The sequence below is a fragment of the Hydractinia symbiolongicarpus genome, chromosome 4 (assembly GCF_029227915.1).
Source record: "Hydractinia symbiolongicarpus strain clone_291-10 chromosome 4, HSymV2.1, whole genome shotgun sequence".
Taxonomy (NCBI): domain Eukaryota; kingdom Metazoa; phylum Cnidaria; class Hydrozoa; order Anthoathecata; family Hydractiniidae; genus Hydractinia; species Hydractinia symbiolongicarpus.
Window position 1 is genome coordinate 5,958,376 of NC_079878.1, and position 19,461 is coordinate 5,977,836.

The following is a 19,461-nucleotide window of genomic DNA, read 5'->3' on the forward strand; positions in this document are numbered from 1 at the left end:
CATACAATAACGTGTTTATGTGATTTCATTTTGTTATTAAAAAATGTTTTTTTTTTAGAATCGTCTTAGATCGGCTTGTGGTATTTGCAAACGCTTAGAATCGCCATGCCGAAAACGTCAAGTGTTAGACGAACTAAAATCGCTGAAAGAAAAGCGAAATATTGATATCGAAGATTTCGAGGAGTTTTCATCTTGAATCAAAGAAAGTACCTATAACAATGATTTCTGAGCGGAGTTAAAATTGTAATTTTTAAATTTTATATTTAGACAAGAAAATGAATGTTATAATTTTTTTTAAATTTTTGTTCGACTCGACTGGACGCAAAGTTTCACCAAGCTGAATTATTGGAATCAACGGTGATTGAAAAAAATATTTGGAATCCAATTATTGATAGGCTTGAGTGGTCATACGATCTAAATTTATGAAGGTTTAGTCATGGTTCACACGACCATAAAACTCTATGACATCACAAAGTTCGCAACAAATTTCCTAAAAAAGGTTTATTTTGAAAAATATAAAAAGGTTGATTAAAAAAACAAACAAAAAACGCTTTCTCCTAACAAGAAATTGTCAATATTTCCCTCGGTCGATTATAAACCTAATTCTACAATTGATCACGAAAGTGAAAAAGAGTCCTTGAAAAACGAGTAAGGTAGTAGCAATAAGAAGTGAAAGTATCTCTTCAAGTAAAAATGGATTTAATACGTCTGATATAACAATCCACTCGATAAAATTAGGTTAATATTTTTTAAGCCCCCCCTCGTTTTTCAGTTTTTTCTTTTTCATCCACTGATAATTAAACTTTCGCGTTTCCCAGGAGCGTTACAAAACCTGTCATCGAAAACACTGTATTTACCTCCAACAAATATAAAATAAATGAAATTGGGTAAAAAATAAGAAATGAAAACGCAGATAGTAACCGTACATATTTTATTGCATTGAGACTGTAGTAAAATTTTTGACAATATACAAAGCACGTCAGATAAAATGGAACATACGCATATGCAGTTACAAGTTCGACATTTATACGGTATCGAATAATATGAAGGGCGATATAATTTAAATGGGCGGAATAACATGAAGGACGGTTCTCAACCACAAAAAAGAAGCGAAGGAGTTCTTAGGAGTTCGAACCTACCATGAGAAAAGCTATATCTAATTCAAATAAAAAGGCGGTACTTCATGTCTAACACATCAACTCAATGGTAGATAAAATCAATTTGAGAGCGGTTCGTAGTGATGCTCACATTTCTACATCAGGAGTTTGTTCCACGCCAACATATAATTGTTTCAGACATTTTGTATAATCTATATATATATGCGCTAATTATTAAACTGGCGACGGCAAAAAATTCCAAAAAATATATGCTGGTTATCGTACAGAAAAATAAGTATAAATTTTAAAATTATTAAACTATTTGTAATTAAACTGAAAGTAAAAAAATAAGGAAATTAAGAAAAATTGCATTCAAATTAAAATTGACACAAAAAAAGAAAACCAGGAGAACTTTGAATATGTACATAAATTATGATAAGGATATAGAAATATACATAGTATTTTTTTTAGAAAAATAATTCTGCGCTTCTTCGCATACAAAAAAACGGTGCGAAAAATCTGACATACTAATTACGATAACTACTGTATTGCGTTAAAAAAGTCAATTAAACACACCGGTGGAGATACGCTAAATTTTAACGAGCTCTCCATCGTATTTTAAAAAAGGTTAATATCATTTGAAAAGTAACCTTAGGTTGAGAGGGAATTTTATGCAGCGGAAAAAAAATCTGTTGTACATAAAAAAACAATGAGTTGCTTTAGCTTTGACGAATTTAAACAATGAATTATGCCATATTTATTGTTCATCTTTACTTCACTGAAGAGTCATAACGGACATTTTTAAGCATAAAAGGTTTTCAATCTCTCCACTTAGATAAAAAAGCTGCAAAAACCTCTGGTAGCGCAGCGCGCCTGCCGGATTAAAATATTTCACGTTACATAATTATCGATACAATAAAATAAATTTACATAATTTAAATCATGCCTGTTTATTGGCCGATGCAAATTATGTCATAAAAATTTCACGGGATCGAAATATTTACCGAAAAAGAGAAAAGTTTTCTTTCTCAGTCAAATCAATTTCAAGCTAGGAATTATTTAGACGATAACAAGGGATAAGTGCGATACCTGCGTGCGTGTTTCTTCAGCACCAATTACGAAAAGACTGCTTTCAACCCTTTTAAAAAAAATCCTTATTTTATAGTAAATAATTTAGAAAAATATCAAATTCTATTACAAGAGAGGAATAAAAAAATATGGTTGCAAAAATATTGAATAAAAATAAAGTCATTTTCAACTCTTTTTTTTCATGTAAAAATATCCTCGAAACCTGGAGCGAGCTCTTTTCAAAATTTATCCATTTTTCTACTAATAAGGACTGTTTCTAATACCCACGTGAATGAACCACGCTGAATATAACACACTAACCTTCTCCCCCGTTTACTCCACTTAATCTGAGGCCCGCTTTGTATCTACTGTAATTGTTTTGCAACGCAGTAATACAGTTATCTGCGGAACTGATGGATTCAAGAAATGGAATTAAGTCCATGAGCTCAGTGTCATCTTTGTCGTCAAACCACGACGTCACCGGCACCTATAAATAAGACAAATTTAGGAGAAAGATTTATTACCTAAAAACAAGAAGGAAAGAACATTTCGTTTTTGTAACAGATAGTGTCATGTAAATTTTAAGCCTCCTCCCTAGATCTCCTCAATCCCTACCTGGCCCTACCACCCCTTCACCATGTAATCCAATTTAATCCACATAGAGTGAACATAACAGCGGACAAGGTTTACAGCGGACACTCTTTACAGCGGACACTTTTCCAAAGGAATGAAAGAGCGGTCAAATTGTCATAACAAAAGATCCATGTAGCGGACAGTTTTTTATACCGGTCGTCGTTTTAATGTCCCAACTTGCATTACCTCTTTCATGTAGTCTTTAAACGAGTTAGTTACATTTTATACTTTATCTGGCTTTGTAACTAAAACATGTTTACCTAAAAATTTTCTTTGACTGAAGTTAATTAAAAACATTTCAGTTTAGTTACATGATACCCCCAACGTAAAACTCACTTCGGTCGAGACAGACAGGTGGGTGTAAAAAATCATGAAAACACACTGAAGAGTAACTTTTTCTAAAAAATAAACATTAATGGGAAGTTTTCCTTAGTCAGTTCTATGGTCAAGCCAACATTTCATCGGCACACTTATATACTAAAGGTAAAAGTAACTTACAGCATTTTCAGGATGAAATATATAAGAAGCAGGTGAATTGTCAATAATAACAACATTATGAAGATCTCGCCCCAGCTTGCTTAAATCCTAAAAAATCGATTTACACAAAGAAATGAAAGGGTAATCCTAAAAAAAATTGGATCAATACAATTTAAAAAATAGATGGTGGGAACATCTTTTAAGATTTCATCAGAGATTCATAGGTTCTGGTAGAAGCAGAATTACTTAGCAAGGTTTTTTTTTCAAGAAAGAAATTAGAATACCCCAAACTAAAATAAGAGAAGTCATCAGATTGTTAAAGTATGCGTTATAGGAAATATCTGAGGCAAAAACTCGATGCCAACAGTTAGAAAGAAACAAACGAAGCTCAAATATCTGCGTGCATCACTAACATATTGCCGCACGTAGTGTAGTTGGTTCGTCTGCGGCTGCCAGTTCTGTAGACCGCGGGTATCCCGCTCACTGCCAGGCAATATGTTAGTGATGCGCAAAGTAATTCTTATTCAATATGGAACGAAGCTTACTTTGACATAATTCCCTTTGTAAAACACGCAAGATTCTCTAAACAGTCTCGAGCGGAAACACGTTGTCTTGTCTAATAAGTCAGCAACTGGATCTGCATACTAAAATGATAAGATAACATACTTGCAGTAAAAATAAATGTATATACTGTAAATAAAAGAATTTTTAAAGTGGGTGATACTCTTTCTACAAATGAAAACATGTAATATAGAATGGAACTTTTCATTTATAACTACTTTTTTGTAATATAAATACAACGCCCACCATGGGGTGTTGAGGCCCGCTTAGTAGGATAAAATACTTCTGTCAAGTATTTTAAACATTGGGTTCAGAATTAGCTTTTTAAAAACCTAAAAATATGTACAGTGTAGTTGCTGAATCAAAACTATAGACAGAAAAATTATGAAAAAATTGAATTTCAACAGTTCTTAAAGACTAAAGGACTCTGTATGAATGAATTCACAGAGTATAGTTGTGTCTTTCTTGTAGGTGAAAGAATCAGAAACACTGCAAATCAATTAATGTTTTTCTCTACTATTTTCAACCTACCTTTGCTAAGCTAGCAGTAAATAACACACATTCGAATATCTCTCCCATTCTTTTCAAAAACATATCAACATATGGCCGTTTTAACACGTAAACCTAAACATAGCAAAAACACAAGTTAACAAAAAAAAATAAAAAATATTGCCATGTATTTCAAATAACAAAAATGTGAAAATATAAATGTTATGGTAAACGATTTTTCACAAGTGCACAACCAGTTCTAGAATTATATCACCTAATGTTACATTCAAGTTAATTCCTAATCACTTGCGTTCGTTCTATTGTCAACAGCTATTTACGTTCAGGTATTGAGTAAAATGCCGACTGCAGCTTAAGACCTTTTCTATGCTCAAACGAATGAACTATATACAACTGTGCTTAAACTAACTTAACTTAGTGACAGTCGCTAAATTTTTTATTTATAATCTTAAATTTCAATTTCAAAAATCAAATAAGCTGAAATTCTTTTATATGTTTTTATGGAATGGCTGCAATGTATAGGAGCACAGGTGCTTTAGAAATAACCAATAAACAGGAAACACAGCACTGTCGACGAGGATCACTTCTTGAAGTTTGATTGAAATGTTAAGTCTGAAGACTTTCCCTATTGCTGCCAAGAATATCATTCTTAGAAGTTTTATAATACAAAAAAAAATTATAAACCTTGAGGTTGTCTTTATAGTTTTTTTAATTAGTTTTGTCTGTTACCTAATTACTTACCTAATTATTTAATTGCGTTTATATATATCTATCATTTGTTATTTATACTCATTACGTGATGATGTCAGCAGCCCTAAGTTTGCAGATAATACTTTGCTTAAGCAAAAAGTCAAATTTACATTATTACCTGATGTACAGTACCATCAATTTCGACAGGCACAATAAAATCAGCATTATCAACAGGCTAAAAAACAATAGTCATATATGGTCATCTGTATGCTGCTATATTTTAATCTATGGTTTCTTTTTCTAATACACATTTTTATAAGAAACCGAGTATATTAGCCTTTGTTTCTTAATTATTTCATGATTTAAGCATCAAAAGATTCTTATGTTAGTGTAATTTATAAAATATTAAATACTGAGCCTGTGTCAACTTTTTTAGTTCCAATTTTTGAGTATATGTAACAAATAAGTAACAAGCAACTGCAATTTACAGAGAAGTGAACGCTTCTTTAAAATTATGTAGGAAAATGTGCGACATTAAGGCAGTTATGCACTGCATCGCAAGGTTTCCAAAAAATTTCTTTTTAAAATAAATTATAAAAACTTCTTAACATTTTAGAGGTCTTAGTACTAGGTTTCTTATAAATAGGTTTCTTATAAATGGGTTTCTTGTAAATGGGTTTCTTATAAATGGGTTTCTTATAAATGGGTTTCTTGTAAAACAGAATACATGTAGTGCTATAAACAAGAGAATTTGATTGCGAAATAAAGAAAAATTATCACAACACAAGTAGTTGTGTTTCTAAAGACTAAAAGACATACCTTGAAAGAACTATGAACAAGAGTTTCGTCTAGGTCAATCACCACGCATTTTTTATTTAAGTCTTGATGACAAAGAGCTGGAAGCAAATAAAATGATTCCTGTTGGGACGCCTAAAACGAGAAGGAAAAATAATACCTGGATAACTCCTTTAAAACTAATTCACCAAAGGTTAGCTAATTTCGATCAAGAAAAATGTTACCAGTCTTAATATTGGGTAACAATACCTGTGCAGCTCCCTTAAGATATTGTTTCACTTTCTTTAGTGACTAAATTAATTTCTTTGCATATTACTTTACTGGGAAAAATGTAAGACAACAGTAACAAAAGTTTCTCTAGGTGACGAATGATTTTGTTCGCAAATTTTTTCGTTTGACAAATGAAAACTTCCTTTCGAATGATTTTTCTTACCAAAGTTTGTTAAAACAACAATAAAAAACAGGAGAATGGAAGAACTCATTCATTACACATAATAGTAATTGCATCCATTGTGATAAGTTTAAAATGATATCATAACAAAAAAAACAAAAAAAACGTTCTAATGTTCAACATATTTGCATATGGAAAAGCAGTGCAAAAATATATTCCACATGACCTAAAAAATACTTTAAATTACCACAACAAAATGATACATTTTTTTAATAAAGTTAAATAAATAACAATAAAGTTTAAACAATGTTTTCATTTGTTAGTGTCCTTTGCCATTGAATATATTCTTGGTTCTTATGCATTTTTATGTTTTTAAAAAAAGCAGAAACAAAAACTTTCATTTGTTAGTGTCATTTATTTCACTAAGAAAGAACACCTAAATTAGTTTTGTATTTTTATAAAGAACTTTGTAAAAGCCAGCCTCTCCACTCCATCTCCTTATAGAATACTTACATTATTACCTTTAGCGTTTGTTTACGATGCCAAGCAATTCTTACTTGGTTGTGGCGCCACTGTCTCGTGCTTTCTCGAAATCGTCGCAAAGAAAATATATTACCCACAATACCGTCCATTTTAATTTCCGTCAACTTTTTAAAACTACAATAAATTACTGTTTTCAACGTATTGTTGATATGTCATGAAATGTCCTTACAAGTTTAACAGTTTTGTTTTGTTGGTGTCTTTTCTTACAGAATAAAAAATATGTCTTGATATGTCAAACAACTAATCACACTTTGTGTGAGTTGATTAAACAGTGATATAAATCTTTTATACAAGACGAGTCAAACTAACATAAACATTTTAACTAAGTTGGACAAACAGTAAACTTAGTTTTCATATCAGGAGAGCAATATATTAGATAAATTTAATTATAAACACAAAAGGACTTCCTAATATAGCATTTTGTATGTTATTTTAACTAGATTAATTATAGAGATATATAGTTAAACTTTTAATTAACTTGAAATCCGAAAAAGTTATTTAATGTGATATTCTGAAATTTTGCACATTTGTCAATATTGGTTTATGTTATGGACCACACATTAAATTACTATTGAAGTATTTTGCAATCAAAGGTAAATAAAAGCAGTTTTGTGCTGTTTTTATGCAAACTGAAAGAGATTTGAGGCATTTAGATTGTAGGGGGGAATCTAGATTACAAAATACGCATCTTTCCAATGAATGAAACAGAAACTAGTATAACTTGAACTGATTGTTTTGATCCATGTTTAGGAGTGCTGTTTATGTTTATATTTAAAATTGTTTCTAAAAAAACAACCTGTGTTTACAAAAGAAATAAAGCGAACCAATAAACTTCTTCAGATGAATTTTTATCATTTGTACATAATATTTCATAGAGAATAGCATTTTAAAGTATGTTTATAACTTTTTTCAAGAATGAGTCAAGACTTAACGGTGCATAGTTTAAAAACAAAGTTACTCTAATTATTTTTAAGTTTATGAAACAGGTTTTTTCTCTAAAATTCTATGACAGAAACATTAAATGCAATAAAACACTAACTGCTATGCTTATCTTTTAAAGAATAGTGTATATGCTGTTAAAACTTGGATGTAATATGCAAAACTTACCACAGAGTCGATTTCTTCTTCTTCTTTTTCATCTTCTTCGTAGCCTTTTACTAGTGTGTTTTGGTTATTATTAGGTGCGGGGAGTACAGCAGCCGTAGTGTTTATATTGGTCTGTGTACCTTCACCGTTTTTATGATGTAGTGACTTCGATGAGCTTTTCCCACCAAAACAACAAAATATGCTTGACAGAAATCCACGATTACGTTGTTTTTTGTGAGCAGGCTCGTTATCTAAGGGAAATAAAATAATATAGTATTTAAAAACAACAGATGAATTATACTTTTAATGAAGTGAGATTAATTAGCAGAATGTTTTGCATACTTTTGCAAAGTTTATTTACAGTTCTGTGGAAGCATTCATGCATAATGTACACACAATCTCTTTTCTAGTTCATCACGCATATTATAAAACTTTTTTAAAGTTAAATTAATATCCTAACAACCACATTTTCTTTGTCTTTCACAACAATCAAAAGGAATACTAATTGCAAAATTTGAAACAAAAAATGATGGATCACCTAGAGCACAATAAAATTTCTAATTAAGATAACAAATTAAAGCTATTAATTACAGTTCAAGAATTTTTGTTTAGTTACAATAAATTTGCATGATTAAAGTAAATGCAGAAACAAAAGGGAAATTAATTGAAAGTAAGGTTAAACATGCTCTTTTATAGAAGTGATATTATTGAGGTTAAAAAACTGAATAAATGCATAATCAAAACGACTTCCAATCTGCAGAACTGGATATAAATAAAAGATATTGGATCACAAAATATTTCTAACAAATTTGTAATAAAATCTTGCTATTCTATCAAAACATCTATATTGAAATATCCGGATACATCTGTCTGTTACGTAAAATGGTACTGCACATAGCAAAGTACATGCCAATTAGTGAAAATTTGGACAGGCGAACCCATGGATTTCCCCACAGCAACCAAGTAGTAATATCAATATTTATCGCATATTTTAATAATTCACCAAATAGAATATTATATGACCTTAAAAATCGAAAGAACCCATGTTTTGCTCACCACTGGGGTGAAAACAGCAAAAAATATTTTGTATTTCAGCCTAAATTACTATTATTTGGAGAGTGCCTGACTGCTACACAGAATTAGCTTGAAAGTTGTCTGGTAACCTTTTTGGACAACTTTCGTTGGTTGTCAAGATATAGAAGTTTTGGTAATTATCATCTCATTGATAAGAAATTAACTTAGGTTTTTACAGTAAACTCAGCAACCAATGAATGAGAATGGAATTGGGAAACTTGGTGTTATTGGTTCGGAAGCACATTCAAACATCTGACAAGTTTAACATTAAAAACAGTAAATTTAACATAATAGAATAAAGAATATTATTCTTTAATTTTTTCCAAAAAAAATAACAGATTTTAACTACGAAATTCTACACACTGACTTTTTAATCTTTCTAAAATTAAAAGTAAATAATGCTTTATGTCAACCATGACATCTTTAAAGACTATAGTTTGCACACATAAAAAACATAAATATTCTTACAATCTTCCAGTAAGCCAGGTAATTTCTTTTTGTTTTGGCTGCCACAGGATTTATTCTCTATCAATCATTAAACAATCATTATCAATAAATTTCATGTGAGTGAAATTTGATATGTTATTTTATTTCAAGCTGTGTGACCAGAAAGTATTTTGTTACATCATGCTTCATTACAAAGTATTAATGGGAGTTTATTTCATTGACTTTTTTGTTTATGTTAATATATTTTTTGGACAAAATAAAACCTGACAACATGAATTTCAAAATAGATTTCTAAAATTAAATAAATTACTTAGCTAGGGATCAATTGCAAAATTCTACATAAAAAATCTAAATATGGAGATCTCTACTTTTACTCCGTTACTATAACATGTAGCTATTAATACAGACAATAAAAAAGTGAAAGCAGAAGAAGATTAAACAATAATCTCTTTATGTAGTCAAAAATGACGATGTTAGAATAAAATTTATAGCAGTTTTCTAATTTTTTTTCTTGTTTTTCAATAGAAAATTCTTAGTGTGTAAAATCAAGGTCTAACAAGAAGCCCTGGGGGCTCTAAGAATTTCCGCGCGCTACCAAAATATTTGATGAAAACCTGCTAATTCGTTGTGTTATTGTGCCAAACATTCGAAGGGGTGTGGTGCATGAACCTCTGAAGATAAAGCACACCAGTGACATTATATCTTACAACAAACGCAAACAAACCGAAACGTGTCCTTAAACTCACATTTTAAAAGAAATTGCTAACAAAAAATACATCCTATCATTCATGGTTGAAAGTCTTGCGATTGAAATGTTTATGGTCTTAAACGGCATTAGTTGACAAAAAATCAAAATTTTGATGTGACCATCATTTTCAGCATACTTTTTTTATTAACTGTGTCAATTTTTGTCAAAAATAAAGCAGTTTTAATTTTTGGACCAATTTTGGCCTAAAATGGCATTTAGGTGACAAAAATCAAAATTTTGATGTCACCATTATGTTCAGCATACTTTTTTTGTTAATTGTGCTAAATTTTGTCGAAAACAAATACCAATTTTAGCCTGAAACGTCAATACGAGACTTCCCAGTAGTTAAGGAGCTTGGGTACGAAGTTTACATGTGTGACGGAGCAACATGAAATCCCAGGGTCGATTTTTTCTCAAAAAATGCTCCAAAAGAAAAAAAAACGACGGTTTTAAAGAATTTCCTATGCCTTCGGGCGCGGAAATTCAATTATTTACTATGAAAGTAGAATTTATGCTAGTGAATTAAGGAGTGTTAAAAAGTTCCAGATTTTGCCAAAAATTAAGTATTGGGTACGTATAATAAAAGAGGTATAGTAGTGCAAAATCAGGACACTAAAAAAGTACTTGAAGTTTACTTTAATTGTAATGCAATATTCAACCTTGGTAAGAAAAAAAGCCTTTCATTTGTTATTAGCACTGCATTAAACTGCAAAACTCAACCCTGTTATAACATGAAAATTATGGTTCTTATCAACTATGAAGTCAAATACAAGTACCTTTTAACTATAGCTTACAATGTCAGAATAAACCTCTAAAGTATGAAGGAAAGGCAACCAACTTCACAAAATACTTTGAAATAAACTCAATACATTTGCAGCTCAGACTATCTACACCTCCATGATTCAACCAATTGCTCTTTACTTTCCCCAATATATACATCAAGGAATTTTTCAGTAAACCTCAAAATCTAACTTATTTACACAATAAAGCATGCAAAATAAAATAGCAGATACTTTGCTTGAAATAGGGGGTAGTTGAGAGTGATACTACTTCTTAGCCAGCTGAAGTAACTAGCACAAAATTGATTTTTCTTATTATAATTATACTCTTTTACTTTATTATTTTCTAAATGCTACATCATTTTATCTTCTTCTCCTACCACCAAAACTATGAAAAGCTTTGTGTCACTTGAAAATTGCCATTTTGGATCAAATACATTCATCTGTAAATGTAAATCAGTAGCATAACCAGAATTGTATCTGTCAAGAAATTATTTTCACATTTGCCATCTTAAAACAAGGGGTATAGTTTGCTGATAGCACAATATTCTAATTTTCCTTTTATCACTTAATAATTTTGCGGACTTTTCTCATCTTCAGTACCTGTTACAAGCTCCTCCTCAGTATCTACTACAAGTATTAAAAAAAAAAAAACAACCGCATGGTATAAATAAAACTGCTTTGTATATATAATATCTTAGGCTGCAACTAAGTCAGCGAAATTATCATCTGGGAATTGACATCACAGGCCCTCTCGAAAAGGGTTTCTTCCCTAGCTAATATTCTGCAACTTTAACGTCAAATATCTTGGAAACAAATAAAAGCAAGTATAAATAATATTTTCATAATTAGTACAACACTTTGAGTTGATTTTCAATTACTTTTTTCTAAGTGGGAGGTAAGCTTCAAGCCTAAGAATTATAGGTGGAAGCAAATAGGAAATGATTTTGAAATGATTTTAAAACAAATCTAAAAACAAATTTTAAAATAAATTTTATATTAAATTTTCCTCCCAAGGCATTTAACAACAACTTAGAACATGTAAAATTTATTAGGAATTTTACTTTTGACAGATGTTACAAAAATCTACGTCAGTTTGATTCATTGAGTGTTTCTGAATCAGAAAGTCAGTAAAGAACTTCACTATCGCTGGGCTATTGACAGCATAGATCATGTAAGTAAACATACAAAGGACAGGTGCACAAGCTGAAACACCTTTAGTCAAAGTTGTAAAAAGGTAAGGGCTTTCGCGGCCTATTACCTATTCTGGGAACTTTGTCCCAGGAACCTAGGAGGAGGAGGGGGGGGTATTGGAACATTTTGAAAGAGCCCCTACTCTGTTAATGAGTCTACGCACAACCTTATCCTTGTCCCCAGGGATTCTAGCCTTTGACATCAGGCAACAAATTCTGGGGCTGTAGATTGTCAACGCAGCTCATGTTTCTTACCTGTTGGAAGGCTAAAAGAAGAATGCTTATTAGCACTACTTCTATTTTTCTATTTGCAAAAACCTATAGGGGAAGTAGACATACATTTTAAAGTTATTCACAAAATAAATTTACTTGCAAAAATTTACTCCTTTTCTTCTCCAAAGTTCGATTCACATGATTTTCGCAGCAACATGTTCACAGGCTTTTTTTTGTCATCCTGAAAATGACGTCAAATTGGGTTTACTCCGAAAAAAATTTGAAAGCAGGTCAAGACAAGAGAATGTGGCTTTATATTTGCATTATTATATATTTGAATTTTTTTAATAAATGTCAAATTACTAATTCTCAACATATTATAAACAGGATAAGATAAGCTTTTTTTTTAAAGTGTTAGGTAAGCTCAATAAAGTTGTTCTCAAATTGTTTCAAATTAAAAGACTACATTGAGAACAACGCATTATGTAAAGTGAGAAAGATATAAAGATGTTGTTATAAAATGTGTGGAAAGGTAAATAAAATAAAACAAAATAATAAAAGAAGTGCGTTTGCTGACATGCTTTATTAAATGAAAATATTACGCTGGGAAATTTTTGCTGAAGTTAGCTACTTCATTATAATTGTATTCATAACAACTTTTAAGTCAGATTTCTTTTTATACTCAAGTTAATGCAATTTTAATTTTATGAAATAGGCCCAGATGACTATGTTTAGCTGATGGAATCTTTTTCTTTATATATAGCTAATGGTACCGTAGCTGGTTATAACTCTTGTACTTTGTGCAAGAGACCAGGGTATGATTCCCCTTGGCGGCGATTCAAAATTGGTGAGTGAATGTTACTATAGCGCTGGGTTAACCCAAGCCATGTGAGGAAAATTGGGGAGATAGCACAATGTGTGGGCTGTTGGATGTTGCAAGGAGTTGTCTGGTAGAGCGTGGACCGTAGTAATTGGGTCTTTGTAGATTAAATGAGCATTAAATACTCTAGGGATCCCCATATAAGCCATGGTCCCTCCAGGAAATAATAGACAGGGTATATCCCTCGATATTTGAGGCTAGACATGTTTAATATGCACAACAATCTATCTATCTACATATACTTATATGTTACATAGCTAACCACTTGACTTATATTTGAGGAAACATATCGTAGAAAGGTAGTGACCACTGAAAAGGGTGCAAATCTAATGTTATCCTAGGGCTACATGTGACGCCAGATTTTAGATTATATAAACATGAACTACACAAATTGAAATTTTCATTTTTTGATTCTGGTTTGGAAAATACATCAGAAAACAATCCTGGACTGTTGCAAATCATTTTGATCCAGCACTATTCTGCCTGGATAATATAATAATAATAATAATAATATATTTTTTACCAACAATCTACAGTTACAAGTATCCAGTAAATATATAAAGCCTAGAAATATTAATTCATTTTTATATATACTATATGTAGTATATATGTAGCTGGGAATTTATGTAGTTGGGAAGTGGCCTTGTGGAGTTTGCAGGAAAGGGGTTGGTAGTAACTGAATTTTTTGTCAGACTTGCAAGCATTGGGTACATAAGAAGTGCAGTAGTATTAGTGGAAGGTTAAGAGCTGGCATACAGTTTGTATGCAAGCGTTGCAAAGGTGAGATTATAGAGAATGAAGTATTTCCAGCTTTAATGATGTACAACAGTGGCTCGTTAGAGATAGTTAAGAACTTCTGTTACTTAGGTGATATGTTGGGCAGTGAAGGGGGTGTTGGAAGAAGTGTTACTTGCAGGATAGGTTCTGCTTGGAAAAAGTTTAGAGAGTTACTTCCTTTATTGACTAGCAGAGTCCTGTCACTTGAGGTAAAAGGTAGGTTGTATGAGGCCTGTGTAAGAAGTGTTATGTTGTACGGTAGTGAGACATGGGCAGTGAAGCAGGAAGATCTTGACCGTTTAGAAAGGAATGATATGAGAATGGTTAGGTGGATGTGTAATGCCAGTCTGAGAGACAGAAAGAGTTCAGATGAGCTAAGAAGCAGGCTAAGTCTCTGTAGAATTAAAGATGTTATCCAGATAAGAAGATTGAATTGGCTGGGGCACTTGGAAAGAATGGAGGAGGATAATTGGGTAAGAAAGTGTAGAGACTTGATAGTTCCTGGGGCAAAGCCCAGAGGCAGACCGAGAAAGACTTGGCAGGAGGTTATAAGGACAGACTTGATAGAGAGGAAGTTGAGTTTAGATCTAACACAGTCTAGATCAGATTGGAAGAGGGTCATTAATATACCCCGTCCAACCCATGCTAGCATGGAAAACGGACGTTAAGCCGAGAATGATGATGATGATGATGTTAACTATATCTGAGTATGTTGGAGGGAGGCTACCAAAATAGCTAGAAGCTAGGGTTATGATAGTCACAGTGGACAAGAACAAACAGGGACAGGCCTAGGGAAACGCTAGGTTACACAGACAAACAAAGACAAAAAAAAAACAAAAAAAACAAACATGTAGAGTGTGGTACAAACCATGTGACTATATATAGTAGGTTGCAAGAATATGTTTTTGGAGGCTCTCTTTGGGCATAATAAGTGAGGCATCAAAGAATTTAATATGAGGCATATGAGTTTGGAAGGTGTTCCATGAAATAATAGCTTGATGGCGAATTGATTTAGTACCAAAATGATTGGTACATGAGTGGGTAACTTTCAAAAGACCATTGTATTGTGCTCGTGTGGTGCGGGGGTGGGTGAAGTCAATAGCATGTGTTGAGTAAATAGGATCAGGAAGTGTTTTATGATACATGTAGGAGGAGAACATTAATCATATGTACAGTATCAGAAAATTTAAGTATACCAAGATTTGCATAGAGAATGGTAGCAGATGTGTATCTATTGATGAAAGACATTAGACGAATAGCCCAGTTTTGGAGTGTATAAATCCTTTTAACAGAAGCACTTGGTTGACCCCAGATTTGAGAACAATATAGCAGATGAGAATGAAAAATAGCAGGATAGACTAAGACAAGGACATCACGTGGTACAAAGTGTCTAATTTTGGCTATTGCTCCATTGGCACATTTAAGCTTGACTGCAACTTTATTAATTTGAGAGTTCCAGCTAAGATTGGAGTCTAACAATACACTGAGATACTTTATGTGTTTACTGTGAAAAATTCTTTTCCCACCAATTTTAAGTTTTACAGGATGATTTAGAGGCTTATTGGCGTGTTTGAAGATGATGTATTCAGTTTTATTAGCATTGAGAGATATCATATTGGCATTAAGCCATTGCCAAAGGAATTTTAGGTCTAAATTTACCTTTTTTGTTAGACTTCTAGCAGAACTATTTATGTGAATAAGATTTGTATCATCTGCAAAATGATGCACTTCTGAGAACTTAATTGAAGAGTGAAGGTCATTAATATATATCAAAAAGAGAAGGGGACCTAGTACTGAGCCCTGAGGTACTCCATGATTCACAGGTAATTTTTCTGATGTGGTGTTGTTAACAAAAACAAATTGTTAAAGCCCAGAAAGATAAGACTTGAAAAGGGAGAGAGCTTTGCCACGAATACCATAATGAGATAGCTTTTTGAGTAAAATAATGTGGTCAACAGTATCAAAGGCCTTCTGCAGGTCAATAAAGATACCACAAGCATAGTGTCCTTTATCAAGTGCATCAAGAATTCTTTTGGAGATGTTCATAAGGGTGTGAGAAGTAAAATAATTTTTTAAAAAACCAAATTGATGACTATACAGAACCTTAAACTTTTCAAGAAAACTATAAACTCGTTTATACAAAAGCTTCTCAAATACTTTGTCAATATTAGAGAGAAGACTGATAGGACGATAATTGGTGCAATCCATTTTTGAGCCTTTATTTTCAAAAACAGGAATGACCTTGGCACTTTTAAGATTAAGGGGGTATTCACCGGTTGAGAAGTTGAGAAGCTCTGATAGTGGGGAAGATATAACATTATTTATAGAAGATAAAATTCTGGGAGGAATGCTATATGGACCAGTGCCTTTTTTTGAGTCAAGAGAATTAATACAATCAACAACTTCTTGTGGGGAAACATGATTAAGGAAAATTGAACTGCGAATGGGGTTGCCAAGAAAGCTAGAAAAATGTTTGCTGGCAAAGGGTATTTTAGAACGAATTTTATCAGCAATAGAATAGAAAAAATTATTGAATTCATTTGAAATTTGATCCCCTGATTATAAGTACGGCTAAAACAGGGCAGAAAATACATAATTAGGGCAACATAATCAGGACAGGGCGGCTTATTATGTACGACAGTTGAAAAATAATATTTGGCACTTATAAAAGGAACATAATCAGGGCAGGCCAGTCTATGTAGGGCAGACCAGTCTATGTACGACAGTCTAATATCATTTGTTACCTAAAAAACACACATAATCAGGGCAGACTGACTGATGTAAAACAGTCTAATATTATTTGTGAGTTATAGAACAAACATAATCGGGGCAGGCTGGGTTGTGTACAACATTTTTATATTTCTCACTTATAAAACGAACGTAATCAGGGCTGACTGGCTTTTATATCATTTATGACAAGCAAATAACCCTGGTGACAAATTTGTTGTTGTTCTCAAATGAAACGAAATTTTGGGATTCGCGATTTACTGTATGTAGAGAATTTTTTTTCGCTATGCTAAATTTTTAATAGTGTTTTATCCTGCAGAGAAAAATTACATCGAGACTTTTTTCTTTATGGTGTTCTATCTTGGAGAAAAAATTAGGTAAAACTTTTTTTCTTTCGCTATGCCTAGTTTTCATGGTGTTTTATTTTGCAGAGGAATCTGTTATTCTGTGACAATAATATGTCAATATTTCACTAGCAGGAGGTCAATATTTACCTGCATTAAACTATGTCACGCCGTTAATAAAAACTACAATGGATGTTTTTCCCCGGATCTGTGTATCCGGCGAATAACATGAAGACAGACAATAGCAACGTGGAGATGTCATATTGACTTGTAAAACATAATATTAAATTTAAATGTGGAACTCAATAGACCCCTGAATTTATTTAACTTATTACTATCTCGCTTGCAGGATAGTATTGCTTTTTAATTCCTAACTATCTAACTAACTAACATTCACAAAAATTCAAAGAAAAAGCCAATCACAGCATGCCTGACCAGCCATTATAACAACATTCATAATCTGGTCGCCACAACATTATCAGGGCAAAAAAAACATAATCGGGGCATGTGTAGCTACATAAATCTGACTGTCGTGTTTATAAAACAGGCTGTTTTCGCAATCTGGGCAGTAAAGCACAGCTAGCTGATTGCTAATGTTGTTAATGTTCTGTAAACAGAAAAGTATCTTGAAACTTAGTATTTTGTAGAATAAAAATTTTAAAGACTGGCACTGTAAAAGAATATCACTGCTGACAACATTCTCTCTTAGTAGAAGACAAGTAAAAGCATTTAGCACAACCCACGACAGACATAGGTGCTAAATGTTATAAACAAAGTAGCGCTTGCACGTGCTGTTTACCTTTTTCATTTAACACTGGAACATGATTGCCATTCGAGTTAAGTTGTTGACATTCCTCCTTTTGAACTTGGGTTATGATAGACGTTTCGTCCATATGCAGTTGCTGATACTGTGTTGTTGCCAGTGTAGCAAGGATATTGAACGTTCTACGATTTTCTGAGGATTCTTAGAAAACAATAACGCCATAAAATAAACCAAGATATAAATTCTTTCCTTCGTTAAAAGACACTATAATCAACCATTTATACTTTCAGAAAACCACAGAGATTGACTGCTCACTTTGCGACTTACTGTTTTGATGGACATAAGTGGATAAGTAAAAAAATTAAATAAAAGCCGATTGGTCAGTTTAGTGTCCCACGCAAACGCGATAGGCCAATGTCTAGCTATTGCAGGCGAGCGTAAATAAAAATATCTACCTTGCTAGCAGAATGGAATGCACCTAATTTTTTTGAACATGGTAGATTGGCTAAAAACAAAACAGTGATATAATTAGGCACAAATGTCAAAGCCTTTGTAGTACCTGAAGAATGTGGCCAGTAATTAATCACAAGGTGATTAAATTCAGGTCTTAATAAGTATATTACTTTTTCCGTAATTATGCATAGTATGTCATTCCGGATTAACAAACAAATTTTAATATGCAATTCTTTGAATTTAATTAGTTTTCAATATCAAGTTTAACGCGTATGCGCACAATGCGATGAAAATTTGGTTCGAGGTTTAAAGTTGAGATAGATAAATTCTACTTCACTTGGGATAGTGCTGACATACTTTTTCGTGATAGAGAGTGTTTGAGATAAAAAAAGAGTTTACTGTATTTCATCACAGCTTTGCCTGCCGAAGCGGCAAAATTCAAACCGGCCCTCGCTTTGGCAAGATAAGATTTTTTTTGTCAAAATTAGGATATAATACGGGTAGCAAAACTACCCGTATTTCATCCTAAACTGATACTGATACATACAACTACACAAGCAAGCAGCATATGGTGAGTAGAATAAAGCAATGCTGATTTTCGAGCTGAAATTGTGATGGTTTCGGCAGAGGTAACAAACAGCGAGGATGCCTATCCTTTCGCTTAAAGTTACGAAAACCAAACAATGGGATGAATGGAAAAGCAAAAGAAATTGAAATAAAGGAATGCAGGAGTAGTCTTTGAAATTTAAATTGACGAAACCAAAAAACGAAGAAATCGTCTGTTTACTTTTTCCTGACAATATACCTTAAGTTGATTAATTTTATTTATTCCCAAAAATTTATCTACGAGAAAATGGCCGAAAAGGTCAATTCGCGAAAAAAAAACTCCGACATAACTACAAATGACTATTCGCTAGAATGAACTTCGTGAAACATTTTGGAAAAACAAATAGATTTTTTTCGTTTTCTTTTCTCTAGTTTTTTTCGCCAAAGTTTCTTTTTTGTGGTTAATAAAAATAATAATAATAATTAATAATTAATAAAAATAATGGCCAGCCTCCGTGATACGAGCTAGATCAATTAAGAAAATAGGCCTAAAAAAATTAAAAAAATTAAAATTAAAATTAAAATTGCGAAAGATACTAATTTAAAGAACTTCGCGAAATATCTCAACGTGACTGCTTTGCAAAAATTAATTTTCGCGAAATGTATTTT

At 32.3% G+C, this 19,461-nt stretch overlaps 1 protein-coding gene across 1 annotated transcript; it reads right to left on the reverse strand.

Moving 5' to 3' along the window:
• Positions 1-917: 917 nt before the first annotated feature.
• LOC130640956 (carboxy-terminal domain RNA polymerase II polypeptide A small phosphatase 1-like) lies at positions 918-18,137 on the reverse strand. The gene is made up of 8 exons (XM_057447577.1): positions 17,830-18,137; positions 7,870-8,099; positions 5,853-5,963; positions 5,212-5,268; positions 4,368-4,460; positions 3,821-3,919; positions 3,297-3,383; positions 918-2,652 (listed from the first exon to the last, which is right to left on the reverse strand). The coding sequence occupies exons 1-8, from the start codon at positions 17,921-17,923 to the stop codon at positions 2,482-2,484; spliced, it is 942 nt and encodes a 313-aa protein (XP_057303560.1). The 5' UTR covers positions 17,924-18,137; the 3' UTR covers positions 918-2,481.
• Between the last annotated feature and the right edge of the window lie 1,324 nt (positions 18,138-19,461).